Source organism: Lynx rufus, unplaced genomic scaffold (assembly GCF_022079265.1).
Source record: "Lynx rufus isolate CCGP_SWC_20201006 ecotype Redwood Valley unplaced genomic scaffold, mLynRuf1.p SCAF_6, whole genome shotgun sequence".
NCBI classification, from domain to species: Eukaryota; Metazoa; Chordata; class Mammalia; order Carnivora; family Felidae; genus Lynx; species Lynx rufus.
The window spans coordinates 74,036,989-74,056,259 of record NW_025814878.1 but is presented as its reverse complement, the minus strand read 5'-3'; the positions used below and the strand labels follow the sequence as shown (position 1 = coordinate 74,056,259).

General features: G+C 36.7%; 1 protein-coding gene across 1 annotated transcript in view; it reads left to right on the top strand.

The window, feature by feature from the left end:
* Positions 1 to 19,271, top strand: part of BCKDHB (branched chain keto acid dehydrogenase E1 subunit beta) — a 203,976-nt gene that overhangs the window by 42,493 nt on the left and 142,212 nt on the right. Inside the window, exons 4-6 of the mRNA XM_047102644.1 lie at positions 5,440 to 5,573; positions 5,818 to 5,973; positions 8,791 to 8,899. Of these exons, the coding sequence (XP_046958600.1) occupies positions 5,440 to 5,573; positions 5,818 to 5,973; positions 8,791 to 8,899 (399 nt within the window). The remainder of the gene's footprint in view (positions 1 to 5,439; positions 5,574 to 5,817; positions 5,974 to 8,790; positions 8,900 to 19,271) is intronic.

Here is a 19,271-nt window from a genome sequence, read left to right as displayed (position 1 = left end):
CAGGGAAGGAAACAATCAACAAAACTAAAAGGCAACCAACAGAATGGGAGAGAATATTTGCAAATTACATATCTGATAAAGGGTTAGTATTCCAAAATCTATAAACCCTCAATCTTAAACAGAATGTTGCTGGGGGACAAAAGTCCTTTTGTAGCTGATGTCACTTTTAGTTACAGACTAGTACTTTCCAGGGGATACTTACACTCCCTCCCATTGTGCTGCATGTTCTTGGTCCATTCACTCCTCCATTTTTCCAGATGACTATTTCCTACCTTTCTCTCCTCAACACTGCCTCTCCCATCCTTACTCTTTACTAATAATATAGTTTCATATTTTGCCAAGAAGGTAGATGCAATGAAGAGAGAACTTTGACAAGCTCTTACCCCAACACATGTTCATGTACCTATGTCAGTGCCCATACACTTTCCTCTTGCACCCTGACTGAATGCAGGGGTTCCTGTTAACTTCTCCATACTAGACTCCTTCCTTCCCATCAGAGACATAGTTCCAGTTGTTCTTCTGTCTCTCCATTTCATTAATTTTCTCAACTCTTTCTTCCTTTCTTATTGATCATTTTTATCTGCCTGCAAATATACTTTTATTTTTTTGTCCTACAAAAAAATTCCCTTTTGATACCATATTTTTGTGCTGCTAGTTATGGCTCCTTTTTTTTTTTCTTTACAGCAAAATTTCTCGAAATAATGATCATTGCTCATTGTCTCCAATCTCTCTTCTCCCGCTCCCTCTGGAGGTAGGTTTTTATTTTCTCTGTCCCTCCTACTTTGCACATACTGCTAATGTCAATATCATACAATTATCAGCCCTCATTTCACATTGAATTGGTAACAAACAGCACAAGTTGATTACTCTCGCTTCTTAGGAGAGGCTTCTAGCCAGCATATTCTCTTAGTTTTCCTCTAAACGGTGGCTATTTTTTCTTTTCAATTTTGATTATATTAGTTCTCACCTCTTGTCTTTTTAACGTTGGATCTTTCCTCTATGTACTCATTTAAATTTGCTTGGCAGTCTCATCCAGTCCTGTGTTTTTAGTGCTATCTTTATGCTGAAGACTTTCAACTCCTGTATCCAACAGTCTATTTGATAGCTTTGCCTTAACATCTGAGGGCATCTTAAATTTAACATCTCCAGAACTGAACTCCTGATATCTCATCCCAACATACTTCATAGTTTGCCCTTTCTTAGTTAAGGGCAACTCTCTCCTTCAGGTTGCTTGACCTGGGCCAAAAGCCTTTAAATCATCCTTGGCATTTTTCTCTGACTCATACTCTACATCCATTTCATCAGCAAATCCTTTTGACTCTATCTTTAGACTATATACAGTCTCATACCTTTTCTGCAATTATGTGTCATCATCTCCCAACTGGAATTATTGCAGTATCCTGTAATCAGACTTGCTGTGTCCCTCTTGCCTTGTTAGAAGCTATTCACCAAATACCAGCTAAAGAGATGGAATGCAGTTGAGAGAATGGCATGATTTTGCTCAGTGGCTTCCTGTCTCCCTCATCTACTTGTTGATTCCCTCACTGTCCTAGTAAAAGAGGGTTTACAGTGATCGACAAGGCCCTGTCTGCCCTGTGCCACCTCCCATCCCACCCTCTTTACTCTTCAGCTTCATCTCTTACCAGTATTTCTCTTACTCCAGATCAGGTACTCTGGACTTCTTACCTTTCTGCTGATGTAATAAAAATGCTCATACCCCAGGACCTTTGCATTTGCTAATCTCTCTGCCCAGAACATTTTATTCCCTCAGGTATATGCACAGTACACTTTCTCAATTCCTTCAGCTCTTCCTGTATATGTCACCTCTCAGTGGGGCCTCCCTGATCCTCCTATTTAAAATCACAGTAGTCCTGCCTCCTACTTCTAATTACCTATTCCCTGCTTTACTGTTCTCATCTAATACACTATATATTTTACTCATTTATTTTGTTTTTGTCTGTTTCCTCTGAGTAGAATATAAGTTACACAAGGATAGGGTTGTTCTACTTTGTTTGTTTATTCTCTGCATCTAGAATAGAGTCCCTACAATATTCAATACTTATAAATGTTTCAATAAGTATGTTAATTATTTTAATCTTTTTAGTATCATGATTCTTCCATTACAGAGAAGAAATTAGACCACAGAGAGTTTAGTAATTGGTGGAGATAGAACTGAAAACCAGATCTGTCTTGGCTCATGGTGCAATACCTGTATGTATTAATTTACCCATTGGGATACTGTGTGTATGAACCTTTTATCAGGTTAATTGCATTATCCCATAGAGGAAGTCATCAGTATTGTGCATTTTACGTGTGTTCTGTGCTCTTACCCTCAATCATTACCTTTCTGGGAGAAAATAGGAACAGATTTTAGTTCACGTCATTGTAGCTGTTGTTAAATTAAGCTGTTTCCTCAGACCAAGCATGTTTTTAGTAATGGTTCTGAGAAACTCAACTTTGCCACCTTCTAGCAGGAAAAAAAAAAAAAAAAAAGGCTATATTTGCTGAGATGAAAAATACCTGAATCCAGGGAACTTGAAGCAGCAGGGAATAAATAAGAACACTGCATCTGGTTAAGGTGCCTCAGTTATTCCAGGGATGTGGATTCCACTGGAGGCACCTGGAATCTTTGTTCATTTTCTACTAATGAATTGTTCTTAGTTCAATGGAATTACAGATTTTCAGAAATGATCAAGCTTTTCTCAGTCAAATAGGGAACTGATGAGCGATAGAGGTCACAATTTCAGAAGATAGTTACAGATTGTGATGAGTATGAATCATGCTTTGAAGTCTCTGCAGCTGCTTTCAGAGTGCAAACTACAGGATGTGTCTGCCTGGCGTTTTCCAACACCTGCCCTCTTCATGGTTCATATTCAGAAGGCATGATTGAGCTGAGAGTGAATTCTGTGCACCAGGAAGAACTGGTATCCCTCGATTACAGAACTGAAATATGAATCCCTTATCTGTCCACAAACTTTGGGTTACCTGGCCAGACTTGTCATTACTTGTGTCCACCCAGCTCCCTGAAATGAGGGTTTTTCATGAAATGCTGATATTGGCCAAGAGGTAGTGAAATTTCAAAGGAGAATTGAACACTAGCAACATGTACCTTGTGGTTTCAATGGAAAGCCTGAAGTGTTTATCAAGCTTTCTAATTTGAAGAGTCTCAAACTCCAAACTCTGTGTTCTCCTTAGTGGGTAGAGCAAATCTCTGCTCACCTCTTTGCACTTCCAGCTGTTATCTGCTGGACTCTTGGAGTCTTCTGCAGCCATAGAGGTCAGCCAAAGATTTGAGCGGAGTTTATGTGAAGACTTTGGGGTGCTCCTATGTAGTGTTCTTCTTGTAGGGGCTTAGTCCCTCAATGTTCTGCCCGTGGTGGCCCTGGACCCAGTTCTCGGATATCTCGAGATAATAAAGACTGAGTCTGTCTTGTCTGAATCCTGGTAGTCCCCTGTCACAGAGAATGGGGAATCTCCTCAGGGGACAAGCCTTATAAATGTTGTTTGTCCACTGCTCTTCCTTTCTTTCAAAGGTTAAGCCGTCTTTGGTGTAGGCCTGCTTTTTGGCTCTCCAATGCCTTTAAGTAGTTATTTGTTATATGTTGTCCAGAGTTTATAATATATGTGGGAGGATTAGTCTGAAAAAAGCTACTCTAGGGGCGCCTGGGTGGCTCAGTTGGTTAAGTGTCTGACTCTTGGTTTCAGCTCAGGTCATGATCTCACGGTTCGTGGGTTCAAGTCCTGCATTGGGCTCGGCAGTTTGGAACCTGCTCAGGATTCTCTCTTTCCCTGTCTCTCTGTCCCTCCCCCACTTGAGTGCATTCTCTCTCTCTCTCTCAAAATAAATAAATAAACTTAAAAAAAGCTACTCTACCATTATTGAATTCAGAACCTCAGTGAGTTGATACATAGTTTTTATCATTCATTTCAAAATACTTTATAATTTCCTTATAATTTCTTCTTTGAGCCACAAATACACATATTTAAACTTTTTTTCTAACACAGGATTTTCTATTTCTTTCTGTTATTGACTTCCAGCTTAATGTCATCTGCTCAGGGAACACACCCTGTATGATTTTCTTCCTTCAAAGTTTCTTGAGGTTGGATTTATAGCCCAGTTTATGGTCAATGAATGTCAGTGTTCTGCTCACTCAGAAAGGGTTTGTATTCTTGGCTGTCAGGTGCAGTGTCCTGTTCATGTCAGGTCGTATTTGCTAATTGTATTCAAATCTTACCTAGTCCTGCCTTATATTTTGGTAAACTTTTTCTGTCTGTTACTGAGATGGATACAGTACTATCTCCAGCCATAGTGGGAATTTATCTATTTTCCCTTTTCATTCTGTTAGTTTTCCCTATTTATTTGGAGCCCATGTTGTTTCATGAGTATAACTTTAGAATTACGTCCTCCTTGTGACTTGACCCCTTTAATAGTATGAATTTTCTGGCTTTATCTCTGGTAATGCCTTTTCCCTTTAAGACTACTTTGTCTGTGATTCCTGTGGTGACACCAACTTGTTTGGTTAGGATATTCATTGTTTGTTTTCCTTCTTCCTTTTTACTTACGACTTTACTGTTACCTTTATTGTTTCAGTGTTTTCTTTTAAGTACTTGGGTTTTGCTTTCTTTTGTCCCAGAGTGACAACCTTTCTTTCAAGTGAAACACTAAGATTACTTATGGTTAATATAATTATGTTTTCATTTAAACTAACTATCATGCTAGTTCTTTTCTCTCTTTTCTTTTTTCTTTTCTTTTTTTTTCTTTCTTTCTAACTTTTTTTAACATTTATTTATTTTTGAGAGAGACAAAGCATGAGCAGTGGAGGGGCAGAGAGAGACAGAGACATAGAATCTGAAGCAGGCTCCACGCTCCAAACTGTCAGCGCAGGGCCCGATGTGGGGCTTAAACCCACAGACCGCGAGATCATGACCTGAGCCAAAGTCGGATGCTTAACTGACTGATCCACCCAGGCAACTCTCTCCTTCCTTCCTTCCTTCCTTCCTTCCTTCCTTCCTTCCTTCCTTCCTTCCTCCCTCCCTCCCTCCCTCCCTCCCTCCCTCCCTCTCTTTCTCTCTCTCTCTCTCTTTCTTTCTTTCTTTCTTTCTTAGAAGGTGCAAGTGAGCAAGGGGCAGACAGAGAGAGAGAAAGAGAGAGAGGGAGAGAGAAGTGGGGTGCACCTGATACAGTGTGGCTAGTGTTTTTACCCTAGGTGGGGCTTGGGCTCACGCAATGGGAGGCTTGAGCTCACAAAGTGTGAGATCATGACCTGAGCCAAAGTCAGAAAGTCAGATGCCTAACGACAGAGTCATCCAGGCACCTGGTAGTTATTTTCTACTTCCTTCACCTATTCTACGCTTTTTTTCTCCATCACCATTTACTCCCTGAATTTTCACTTGTATTGTGTATTACATTACTCTCATTTGTCATACTCTTTTTATTAGGAAAAGATAGAGTTTTCAACACCCCATTGTGTGAACAAGGAATCGTTGGATTTGGAATTGGGATTGCAGTCACTGGGGCTACCGCCATTGCGGAAATTCAGTTTGCAGATTACATTTTCCCTGCTTTTGATCAGGTGGGAGGATTTCATTTTACTATAATTGAACATTTCCTAGACAGAGTTCGGGGAAGTATTGAAGTTTTGCCTCCACTTTCCCACCTCTGATCTTGGGAATTTTTTTGTTGTTGTTGTCTTAGAGCTAATGTGTTACAAGTTATTTTGTTATGGGCATATATTTAAAGATCTGATAAAATGGTTAAGGATATGGATGGGAATAAAGGACTCCTCATGACCCATCCTTCCTCTCTTCCCCCCTCAGATTGTTAATGAAGCTGCCAAGTACCGCTATCGCTCTGGAGATCTTTTTAATTGTGGAAGCCTCACCATCCGGGCCCCTTGGGGCTGCGTCGGCCATGGGGCTCTTTATCATTCTCAGAGTCCTGAAGCCTTTTTTGCTCACTGCCCAGGAATCAAGGTATCCTTATTTGTGTGCTACATTTGATCTCTGTTGGATAGTTCCATTTTGGTTCATTCCGTTAACTAATGTGCTTATCTAGAGGAAAGCAAACAGGATTTATGGAATTTATGTGAATTTTTGTTTTATTTTTAGAAAGAGAGTATTTATTTTAGATCAGCTATCCAATTCCCAGGTTTATGGAATATTCTTATTGAAGTAGCACTGGCTTAACCCTGACATTAATTTCACAGACTTCAAAGAATAAGACCATGAACATAGTTGGTTTATCCTCCCCCTCTTTCAAAGCTCTGTTTCTTTCTAATGGGCCTTTCTCACTTAAGTGATTCTGAGTTAATTTTAATAAATCTGTTTAGTGCATGCATATTTGCCTGAAAGTCAGAGGGATAGGACTTTTGCTTCATTCTAAGACAAAACCTTTATTATCCAGATGTGTTTTCCAGTCCAGGTAAAGTAATACTTGATCAAACAAGGTTGAAGCATCTCTCTCTTCTTTTCTTTAAGTTTATTTTTATTTATTTTGAGAGAGATAGAAAGAGCAAGTGGGGGAGGGGCAGAGAGAAAGGGAGATAGAATACCGAGCAGGCTTTATGCGCTGACAGCCCAGAGCCCAATGTGGGGGTCGAACTCACAAATTGTGAATACATGACCTGAGCCACCCAGGTGCCCCAGTATGTCGTAATTTTTTCCATGATCTTTTCGATTTCTGTTTGCAAGAGCTTTCCAGGGAATCATGATAGAAACTCCTATGTCTACCTAGGGCTGTGTGTGAGTTTGATAACATGAATTGGTTGTAAACGTGTGTCTGTTTTATTTTTATTTTTTCTACCAGAGCAAAGTCATAAAGGTTTTTTTTTGTTTTTGTTTTTGTTTTTTCAATTGAGTAGAGGTTGCATAATTTTTCAATGTAAGCTAGAAGTGGTAGGTTGGGACAGAAGCCACATTTGAAGTAACAGGTATTTTTGTGCTCGAGCTGAACATTCATTCACATTTATAGTTTAAATGCTTACCCAGCACTTTTTAGAATAGATTTTTGTTTCTCGATCCCTACTTTCTTTGCTTCCCTCTTTTTTCTTTTTAATACCAAATGAAAACAGTACAAAATGCTAAAAACACATGAAGAAAACAGACGAAGAGAAACTAAAGTAGGAACATAAAGACATTGTGTATTATGGTAAGCAATGTGTTGTGTTTTACAGAAAATAGTGAGATTTGTGCTATCTTTTAAAATGTTTATTTATTTTTTTGAGAGAGAGAGAGAGAGGGAGAGAGACAGAATCCCAAGCAGGCTCCACACTGTCAGCGCAGAGCCCGACACAGGGCTTCATCTCACAAACTGTGAGATCATTGAGCCACCCAGGCGCCCCTGTGCTAGTTTTTCAAATCAGAATCCTTCTATTGAAAATAGTGTAAAATTGATTCTGAAAGCCAAATGTAGTTTGTTTCAAGGAATCTTAATTGAGTCTTTGAGATAAACTCAGATTTCTTTTAATAACTTCCTCTGTAACACTGGTATTTATGCAGTTATTGAACAGTCATTAAAAACTAGACATAAGTTTGTGATTGGGGACAAAGTGGTGTAGTAAGACCTCAGGCTCTGGTTTCAAAACTGTGGGAGGATCCCTGGGGTAGCAAAGAGTGTAACTTTGGGCAGATTGTTTGGTCTTTCTTTTAATCCTTTGTCTCTTTCTTTCTAAATTGAGGAAAATAATAGCAGCCTCCTCATGGGTTGCTATGAACAGTAGTATCCACATGGAGTGCTTGGCCCATTTAACACATGTGCCACCTGCTGGTATCATCTTCTTCCTTGTCAAAGTCCTTCTCAAGAAGATCCTGGAGGGGCGCCTGGGTGGCTCAGTCGGTTGAGCGTCCGACTTCAGCTCAGGTCACGATCTCGCAGTCCTTGAGTTCGAGCCCCGCGTCAGGCTCTGGGCTGATGGCTCAGAGCCTGGAGCCTGTTTCCGATTCTGTGTCTCTCTCTCTCTCTGCCCCTTCCCCGTTCATGCTCTGTCTCTCCCTGCTCAAAAATAAATAAACGTGAAAAAAAAAAAAAAAAAAGATCCTGGAGCCCTTTCCTCTCGACTGGAAGTGGGCAGTATCCACACTTTTCTTTCAGCTTTGAAATGTAACTGGACATTCTATTGCCCAGATCATAAAGTTCAGTGGATTATTTTCCACTTAGGAAATGAAGACCCTATTATTCATGGGAAAGGAGGAGATTTTCATATATTAAAATTAGAGAAGAGTTACACTTGAAAGTATCAGCAGAGTATTAGAAGATACTGACTACTTTGCTTTTTGCAGATTCCTTTTATTACGTGTCTGCAAGTTTAGCTTTTTAAAAAAAATTTTTTTTAGTATTTATTTTTGAGAGAGAGAGAGAGAGACAGAGCCTGAGCCAGGGAGGGGCAGAGAGAGAGGGAGATTCAGAATCCAAAGCAGGCTTCAGGCTCTGAGCTGTCAGCACAGAGCCCAGCACGGGGCTCCAGCTCATGAACTGTGAGATCATGACCTGAGCCCAAATTCGGATGCTTAACCGACTGAGCCACCCAGGTGCCCTGCAAGTTTAGATTTTTAAGAGAAGAACAATATCTTAGTTACCAGAATATGGTGAACATCTGATAAATACTCGTTTAACAGGTGGAATTTTTTGGGGGTGGGACAACATGTAAAATTTATAATAAGTGGGAATTAGGCTAAAAATACAAGATTTCTATAATTAGTAACAATTAGTTGCCGAAATATCATCCCTTTATAAGTGAGTTTACTGGGCTACATTTTGTACTGAAATTGTCTTTAAAAAATCTGTTTTTGCAGGTGGTTGTACCCAGAAGCCCTTTCCAGGCCAAGGGACTTCTTTTGTCATGCATAGAGGATAAAAATCCTTGTATTTTTTTTGAACCTAAAATACTTTACAGGGCAGCAGGTAAAGGTTTCCTTTATTTGATAGTTGTGAATATCTTTATGTATTTTGTTTTACATAGCTTAAAAAAATTATAACTTTTTTATAAGCTTGATTTATATTTTCTTATTTATAGAAGGTTCTGATTGCTCTCTTCTATTCTTAGTTTGTCTTTCACTGTATATTTTATTTTAACTTTAGGGAAAATCCATCTAGCTGTTTTATGTTTTGATTGTGGAAACAAAGAAGCAATGTGAAATGTTGGTAAGAATATAGGGACTTATTTAGCTACATAGTAGATGCCTAGTAAACGTAGGTTGAATGGAAAAGTGAATGAGCGCATTGTGCCAAATAATATCTAATGTCTTTCCAGCTAAAGTGTCTTTATAGGTCTTTATCTAAATCAGAATACATTTGGTAGTGAAAGGGGCACAGTTAATGCTGTGACATCAGGTCAACACTGGAATGACTGTCTAAGGCAAACTGAGATGTTCAGTTACATTTCCTTAAGTTCAAAATCATAATCCTGTAACCACTCATCTGTCAGCTATAATGGAAATTACTTATCAGCTATAATGGAAATTTTAAATATCAAACTATTCTGTCTAAAGTATATATTTTAAACCTACCTGTAAGAAAATGACAAAGACCCAGTTACCAGCTTTACTTTTTTAAACCTGATCTTAAGCAAATGACAAAGAGGTATATTTTATTTTGAATTCAAAGGACATTGCTTTGGCAAATATTTCTTTTTCTTGAATAGTTAGGCCTAACATTTTTTATCATGATATGATTTGCATACAGTAAAGTACACAGATATTAAGTGTTCAGTTTGGTAGATTTTTTGACGTTCTTAGAAATCCAGGTAAAGACTGTGAAAACAAAATCTAGAACAGTTTCATTACTCTAGGAAGCTCCTTCTGCTTTTTCCTTGCCAATCTATTCTCTTTGCACCAAACTTAGCCAGTTGCTGATTCTGTCCCCAGAGATAAGTTACACGTTTTGAGGGCTCATGTAAATGAGTCATATATATATATATACACACACACACACACACACACACACACACACACACACTATTTTGTTTTTGCCTTCTTTGCTCAACCTGATGTTTTGACGTTCATTCATGTTATTGCTTGTATCATCAGTTTATGTCTTTTTCCTTGCTGAGTAGCATTTCTGTTGTATGTATGTATGAATGTAATCACGATTTATCTATTCTCCTGTTGATGAACAAATGTCCATCACTGTTTTTAGTTTTTGCCTATTTTGTACAAAGCTGCTAGGGACATTCTTACACAGGTGCTTTATGAACATATTGTTTCCTTTCTTTTGGGTAATACACCAGGAATGAAATTGGTGTGTCACAAGGTAGATGTAGATTTAACTTTGTAAGAATCTACTGAAGAGTTTTTCAAAGTGGTCATGCCATTTTATACTTTCACTGGAAATGTTTCAGAGTTCCAGTGCTCTTAAGGTAAACATATTTTAAATGGAATCTTTTCATTTTTTAGGAACTCTGTTGTGATCTATATCTCATTATGGAATTAAAAATAGCATAAGAATTTAAAGTCTTGAGGTGGATAGGAAAACACTGATGGCATCACACTGAATAACTCTTTGATTGCTGATTACTATAGATACTCTATGGGTATTATACTTGTAAGGCCAACCAACTGTTCAAGCCAATCAACGAATGCAGAATTTTTCAGTACATATTTAATGAATGGAGTGAATAAGAAACTTGGAAAAGTAATATTCATTTTGCTGCAAATTTTGAAACCAAGATTCGTAAGGGAAATGTTTAATGTGACAGGATTCCAGCTAAGAGAAAGAGCTTGAGAAGTTTTTTTATAGTCTGGGCCCTAGAAGAGATTATGAAAGACCCTGATGAGGAATAGGGTTCAAAAGTTTTTCAGAAGTTTCCCAGTGATTGATTATGTGCCATTTCAAGGACTTGAACTCTGAATCTTTTCTTGACCTCTAGGGGCTCAGTAAACAGAAAAACACAAGTTCTTTCATAGCTACAGAACTTCTCTGCAGAAGAGAGTAGGCGAGGAAAAAAGCTAGCCATCAAAATCTTTATATGGATGTTCTCTAGAGTTGATCCTTGGGTCAGCAGCGTAAGCATCCTGGGAGCTTATTAGAAATGCAAGTTATAAACTTAATGTCTTCTGTAAAAATTTCAAGCATCAACAGAAAGTGAAAGTTCCTTTTCCCTACCCCCAACACCTTTTCTCAGACATTTTTGTGTGCATTTTTATTTGCATGCATATGTGAATTTATATAACACATTTACATATAAACAGTTATATAAGATCATACTATAGACATTGTTCTGTAACTTACTTTTTGAGTCTTTTCCCATGTGTTTACATTTATACAAATCTGTGAATGTATAGAGCATATATAAACATATAATAAAAATAACATATTATAACTATTCTGTAATTTGCTTTACTTACCGGTATGGTAATTTATTTTGGATATATTTCAATGTATACAATTTCGATGATTTAGCTGATTTTTAGTTCATAAATTATGGCACACTCAGAGGAATTTTATTCTTTCTCCTATTATGGAACTCTGAGTTATTTGTAAATTGTGCTTATTCTAAACAATGTTGAAGTAAACATCTCTGTTTTATTTATATGCATATATGTTTTATACACGCAAACACACACACATGCACATGCATGGAAGGAAGAAATTACAAGCCTATGTTCTTTATTGTTTAAATTATAAAACCTATGTTTCTTAATTCCATTCTTGTTTTTGAAAAGTCTCATATATTCATTGATTAAGCCCTGAGTAATAAATGATTAAAGCCAGACACTGCACATCCCTAAATGCAGTGGAAAAACTAGAAGGATAACGTATATTGACACAGGTCCTGTGGGGAGACAAACAGTTTACCTGTTTATGGCCTGAAAGCTAAGAATGAAAGCTGGAAATGTTTGCTAGGACATTTAACTTGAGAATACTAAGAATAAAAGTCTTGCATTTTTATTCTCTTGTATATCAGAATTTTGCTTGTTCTTGTATTTTTTTTAAGACATCTTTTTTTCTGTATTCTGTCATCATGAAAAATGTTAGTCTTCTTTGTTAGAAGTTCATCTTGAAATAACTGATCTCAACAGTTTGTTACCCTCTTGGAAATGTCATCATAGTATTTGTGCCCACAGACTAGATGTCATTGAGAGCAGCGTTTAACCTGTTATTTCTAAATTATAGTTTTAGTTTTTAGTCTTTTAATTATATTTTTAGTTTTAAAGTCTTTGTTTAAGTAAGCAGAAAACATTAAAGCATTCTGTTTCTGCTTTTTGCATCTTCAGTGTAATGATTCTTCTTTTCCAAGAACATGTTATCTCTATTTATTCTAACTTTTGTGTCCACTGATAAATTGTGTAGATATTTTAATTAGGTTTGACACCTTTGTTGTTAGAGTTATTTTGAGATGCTTAGGGTCTTTTTTGCCTGTATGGTTGGGATATTTTTTTCCATTACATATTTCCAATAGGTTTTTATTACTGGTATATAGAAAAGGTATTGTTTTTGTAGGTTAGTACTCCATTTGGAGACCATTCCCAATTCTCTGGTAATATTTTAGTTAAGTATCTTAGACTTTCTAGGTGGAAAACCTTATCTTCTATAGCTAATGATAGTTATAACTCTTTTTTTTAATGAGACAATTATTTTTGTTGTTGTTGTCATTGTTATCATTACTATTATTATAAAGATGTCTTTTCCCTTTTTAACAGGGGCCCTGGTCAGTACTCCTTATCAAGTTAAGGAAATATCTCTTTGTTTTTAACTTAAAGTACCCTTCTTCCCACGTCTCCCAAGGTGTTGAATTTTTTTTAAGGTTATTTATTTATTTTGAGAGAGAGAGAAAGAAAGTGAGTGGGGGAGGGGCAGAGAGGGAGAGAGAGAATCCCAAGCAGGTTCCACGCTGACAGTGCAGAGCCCTACATGGGACTCAATCTCCTGAACCCTGAGCGAAAATCAAGAATTGGACGTTCTACCGACAAGGCCATCTAGGTGCCCCTCCAAGGTGTTGAATTTTACCAAATTCTTTCTAGATATCTGATGAGATGATTATCTGGTTTCTCTTCTTTGATCTCTTCTTTGATCTCTTGATCTCTTCTTTGATCTCTTCTTTGATCTCTTGATAGGTTATATTTCATTAACCTATTTTCTGATGTTTCAATTCTTGTATTCCTGGGAATAATTCTACTTTATCAATGCATTGCTCTTTCAGCATATTGCTGGATTCAATTGAAGATTTTTTAAAAAGAGCTTTATGTTCATATGTAAAATTGGACCATAGTTTTCTCTATTTACATGTATGAATATAAGCATATATTTATGTGTCAAATTGGTCTATAGTTCATCATTCATTCAGAATCAGAAGTTACCCAAGTCTGGTTTCAGAATCAAAGTTGTTCCAGTCTTACAGGATGAACTGACATGCTTGCTTTTTCTGTGCTCCAGACTGGACTGAATAACTAGGAATGATCTGTTCTATAAGGTTTAACATAATTTGCTTGTAAAACTATCTGGTTCTTGCGAGTTTGGGGATGCATCTTTGACTTTCTTTTGAGTATCTTTTATGGTTGTTGGACTACTACCTATTCTTGAGTAAATGTTGGTCATTTATATCTTTGTATAATGTATTTATTCCTTGGATTTTTAAACTTAGTAGTATAAAACTTTTCTTTCCTAGTATCATTTGATTAAATATATTAATGCATGTAAATTATTTTTCATGCTTATCTGATAATTAATACTTGATAAATGTCGTGTACTAAAAGATGTTTCTGTATTATTTAAAAATCTTCAATGATTTATTTTAATATTAACGATCTTAAGCATAAACTTTATGCAGCCTGTTGAGCCATGAGCACAACTCAGAGTGTTTGAATTAAGGAGAGAGAGAAAGGTAAAGATTTCAGAGAGCTTTAGCAGGAGAGGCCAGCCAACGTTCAGCCAGTTTCAGGAATAGCTGGTCCAAAATAGTTTTGTGAAGAGGGAGAGATTGATCTTATGGTTTAGGATCTGTTGGTTGGGCAATTCAGTTTTCGCAAGAAGTGGGGAAGAATAATTTCTGGGTTGGCGGTCATATCATGGCCACTCTAGGACATTTTTAATCCTTCAGGGACTCTTACAGATTATTTAGGATTATTTACGACATATGCTAGCTAGTTGGATGTGCATTGTATCATGTTAAATCAAACCAGTCTTCTACTTTTGATTATAGGCAGTTCTTAATATGTTTCTCAAAATGTGTGCAAAGGCAGATGTCTAAAAGTAAGATATGGACTTAACATGTGATAAAGTGTTCTTTATGAGGAAAGTTAAAATATAAAATTTCCAGTTAAACCTCACCATGTGAACATAGTTGTCAATGACATAGCATACAGACAGTAATATTAACAAGCCAAAACTGAACTGTTGATTAGCAGATGGGGTGTTTTTAGTTGATATTTTCATAGCTGATCTAAAGAATTTCAAATTAGGAATACAAGGCACACAAAAAGCTCTTTAGGAGTTTTCATGTTTAATGTATGTGAGTGTGCATTGAACAAAAAGTTAAAGATGTATAAATTACTTATACTTACAAGTTAGATAGTAAGCACTAAATTTTTAAGACCACTAGGGTTATATTTAGTAATTTTCACATACTTTTCACAGATAGAAATAAAGTGGTCAGGCTTATAAAAATTGCAGCTGGAAAAAGTTTTTTAATGACTTGAAATATTTATTAATTTTATCAATACTTTTTAGCATCTGTCAGTGTTGTATTTAAATTTATGGATTCTACCTAATTTATCTTTTTTATCTCTAGCATTGAATATAACTCGGGATTATGAAGTGACTATTAAGTAAATGATATTTGACTTAAGCCACTAGACTACAAATCATAGTTTCTGGCTGTGTAAGTATGCCTGGAGTCCTTCATAATTAGGTAGTTTTAATCCATAATTTGATATGAGGGGATTTATATGAAAGAAAAAGAAAGATATGAAGGAGTGACACACAGCACAACACGCAGAGACCAACAAAGGGTGATATGTATGTGGAGAGTTTAAAGAATATTTGCTTTATTGAATATAAGGCCCATTTAATGTCTAAAAATTTAATTTGAGAAAATGAGGGTGAATTGCTAGAGGTCAATGAGAAATCTAGATTTAAATCTTGATTGGTTTCAGGGAAAATAACATTTATTTATTATTTATTTATTTATTTATTTATTTAAAGTGTTTATTTATTTATTTTGAGAAAGAGAGCAAGCACGAGTTGGGGAGGAGCAGAGAGAGGAAGAGAGAGAATCCTAAGCAGGTTCTGCCCTGGCAGTGCAGAGCCCAGCATGGGGCTCAGACTCACAAACCACGAGATCATGACCTGAGCCAAAATCCAGTGGGATGCTTAAACATCTGAGCCACCCAGGCGCCCCAGCAATAATTTATTAAGATTATGTTTTCAGGGTGCCTGGGTGGCTCAGTTGGTTGAGTGTATGACTCGTGGTTTTGGCTCAGGTCATGATCTCACCATTGTAGGATTGAGCCCCAGAATCTAAAGCAGGCTCTGCACTGTCAGTGCAGCTCTATACTCACTCGCAGCGCAGAGCTATTTGTGCGATCACGTGACCTGAGTCAAAGTCAGGTGCTTAAGGGACTGAGCCACCCAGGCGTCTCCAGAGTCTCCACTTATTGTTGTCTCCTTAGTCTCCTTTGTTTTGGGATAGACCATTCCTTTGTCTTTTTTGTCAGTTATGACCTTCACATTTGGTAGAATGTCCTTCAATCAGTTTGTCTGATGTTTCTTCATGATTAAGTTCAGGTTATGTAGATATTTGGGCAAGGATACCCCTGAAGTGATGCTATGCCCTTCTCAGAGCATCACGTTGTGATAACACATGATGGTGTTCTCAGCTTGCTTGTTTTGACTTTTCTGTTATTTGTATATATTACCCTACTGCTTAGAATGCCAACCTTTTGCTTTTGTGCATCTGATTATATTCATTCTTCAGGATCTATCTTTTTTTGTGGTTTTCTCTATTTGCTCTAGTTCATCTGCTTTCTCACTTTTCTGTAATCCTTTTACTCTAGTTCTCCGTAAGACCTTGACATGCTTATGGTGTGAAGACCTATGTTATCATGTGGCTGTGATCTTCAATCACTGTCCCTTCTAAGAGACTTCTCTGGCTTACTCCCTTGATATTGAGACTTACTGTATCAGTCTATGCTGTCCACACATGCTCCCAATAATCACCACTGGTTAAAATAGTATGAAAAGTTTAGTACTTAATTATTCTTTATTAAAAGTTAATTTTGTCTTTTAATTAGATAGTAATATTATGACAACTATTATAAGGACAGCTCATATTGACAAATAATATTGGTAACAGTATATTGATTTGGTCTTACTCATATAGACTGTTAATCTTTAGATTTTCAGTATTTTGAGGTGAAGAGATGATGGGAAAATTGGGGAATAATTTAAAAGTAATTACTACAATTACTATAATTACTATAGCAATTACTATAATTACTACAATTATACCAAAAAAATTCACTTAGTTTTCTTGTTCATATATTTTCTTATCTTTAACATCAGTGTTAGGAGGAGTTGTTGGTATGGAAGTGAAAACTGTTAAAAGTGTGATCATAATTAGTAGCCTCACCTGAAAGATTATTTGGAAAAATAATAATTATAATACAGAGATACTGGTTGATGGTTAAATATCAGTTTTATACAGCAAATGATAATAGTAGTAAGAATAACTGTTCCTAGAATGAAAAATTTATAGTTTTAATGACTATAACAATGACATTGAATTATTTCAAATGTAAAACTGTCTTCTTCCTAAGAACTGAAAGGATGACCACAGTGATTAACTTAATATGTCCTCATTCTGTCCTTATGACACGGTCGACAGACAAATGCTGCTTTCCACAGTTTACAGATGGGATACTGGGGCATAAAAGTACTACAATGCTTTGTAAGAGATCACCAATTTAGTTAGATGCACAGACAAGGTTGGGAATTGGGTTCTTGGTTGGGTGAATTTTCCCACCCTCTCCCATTAGACTGTAAATTCTGACAAATTCGGTAGACTTTCTCAGGTATGAAGATTTCCAATATGTTGTTAGTAATCAGGCAGCATTGAAGTAACATTTTAGAAATATACTCTATTTCTTTTTAAGAAGAACCTTTATGTTTTATCACTGCATCATGTATAATGCAACATGAATAAAGCCCTACTGACTTTCACATTTGTGAGGAAACTAGCATTACTGCAGATTAGTGCCAGGGCAGAGAAATGACCCTATTATCTCTGTAATGGTAATATTGTGCCTCACAGGGAAACTTGCATCATTAAGAGTGAGTTATTATTTCTTGCAGACACTTTCTGCATGTGTTATTAATATATGAAGCCAGAAGGAATTGAAAAGGTTTTCCTGGGGACTTTGGTATATAATTTAAAGCTTTCCCCTTTACCTGAAACAGCACATAAATGTGTGTTGACTGGTGTTTGTAGATGCACACACACACACACACACACAACTTCACGCCTCCATGTCTTTGTACACACCTTTGCTTTCTACATAGAATTCCCTCTGTATTTTCCCATCATCTCCAAGACCCCTGTCAATTGTGCCCTCCATGGTGGTACCGCTTCCTTGATCCTTACAACCAGGTTGTTGCTTCCCTCTGTATTCCTAGAACAATTTATCCCTACCACTGTCTCATGTTTTTGTTTGCTGATTGTGTCTTCCCATCTTTATACCTCCCAGTTGAGTATGTGCTTGTCAAAGACAGGGACTGCCTCTTTTAATTTCATATTCCAGTATGCTGTGTGATACCTGTATATATTGGCTATACAATAACTATTAAATGAATAAAGATATATAATACATAGTATATACATTTATATACAGCCTTATTTTAAAAATGTGTTTAAGATGACAAAACAAATTACAAGAAAATTAGAAGGAAAAAAGTAGGAGGATGAGGAAAAAAAATTGGGGTGGGCACGAGCTAATTCATGCCATGAGTCTGTAAGTATATATGTAATGTGACTGTAAGTGCATTTGCAATTACAAAGGAAACGTATATATGGAATTTACAATGTATGTTTTAAAAATCTGATATTTGAGCAAAAAACTGCATTTTTTAATTTTGGTTTTAGAGTTCTTATTTTTCTGGGTCACACATTTTTGTTAATATATATCTGATATTGAAGGGTTTGTCTGGAATATTCATTAGTGCTACGATTTGAATGTAATCAGCATTTGGTGAAATGGAATGGTCTCATTTGGTCCCACTGCTATGAAAACAGGATTCTGTAATATGACTGTATAGGGGCTCTTCAGTTCTTGAAGTTTTCTGCTGTAACTCCTCTTACCTGTTCTCTTTCAAAAATCACATAGTCATGGGGTAGGAATGCAAGAATGCTTATTTGTAATAATAACCTTCTCTTGGAGTAAGGATCTTTTACATTGGGGTAGCTAAGGTACTTGTGAGTTACGGCTTACCCTCTAAGTGACCTGTGTGCCACATTTAAATAAACAAACATATTAAAATTGTATTCTTATTCTCCTGCTCTCAGGATTAAATTTATGTGACTCTAGTAGATTTTTTGGTTGTTATTAATATGAGACTCTTCTTGAATATAATTCCCTGCACGATTTTGTTGATGGAGAACAATTCCTTGTTTGCCATCTCATTCCTTAATTAAGTGTTAAAGTAATGAGGTCTTATTATGCTGGGTAATTTATTTAATACAATGAAGCAGTTAGTCACTCACTGGCAATTTCTCAGAGGAAGTGGGCCAAGATGCTAACCCACTTCTTTTAGTGTGCCAGCCATTAGAATTGTGCATTCCAGGGATTTGCTAATCAGCTGGCAACTGATATAAAAGGCGGGAAAGACGGGACTCTTGAATGACAGCCACTGACTCACTGAAAAGACAGTGTGTGTACTGGCTTCAAGCCTTGTCTATTGATGCAGATCTTGCTGCCCTAGGAAAGACTACTTGATGATGACAAAGAGCCTATGGTGCTACCTTTCACAAGTTTGCTGGATATCATCAGCAAACTACCATCACTTTGGTTTAGCAACTGAGAACTGCTAAGTAGAATATACTACTCCAGTTGAATGTTTGTCTTCCTTCTGTGTGTTCCTTTATCCAGACATATATCTGTTGGTTCATCTGTCCATCAAATACTGGATTTAAGCTGTCAATAAATGGGCTGGAATTAACCTCTGAAAGCACTGTTTAGAATTGAGGTTGGCAAACTTTTTCTATAAAGGAAGAGGTAGTAAGAATTTTAGCCAATAGGCCATGCTATCTTTTGTAACTACTCAATTCTGCTGTTGTAGTTTAAAA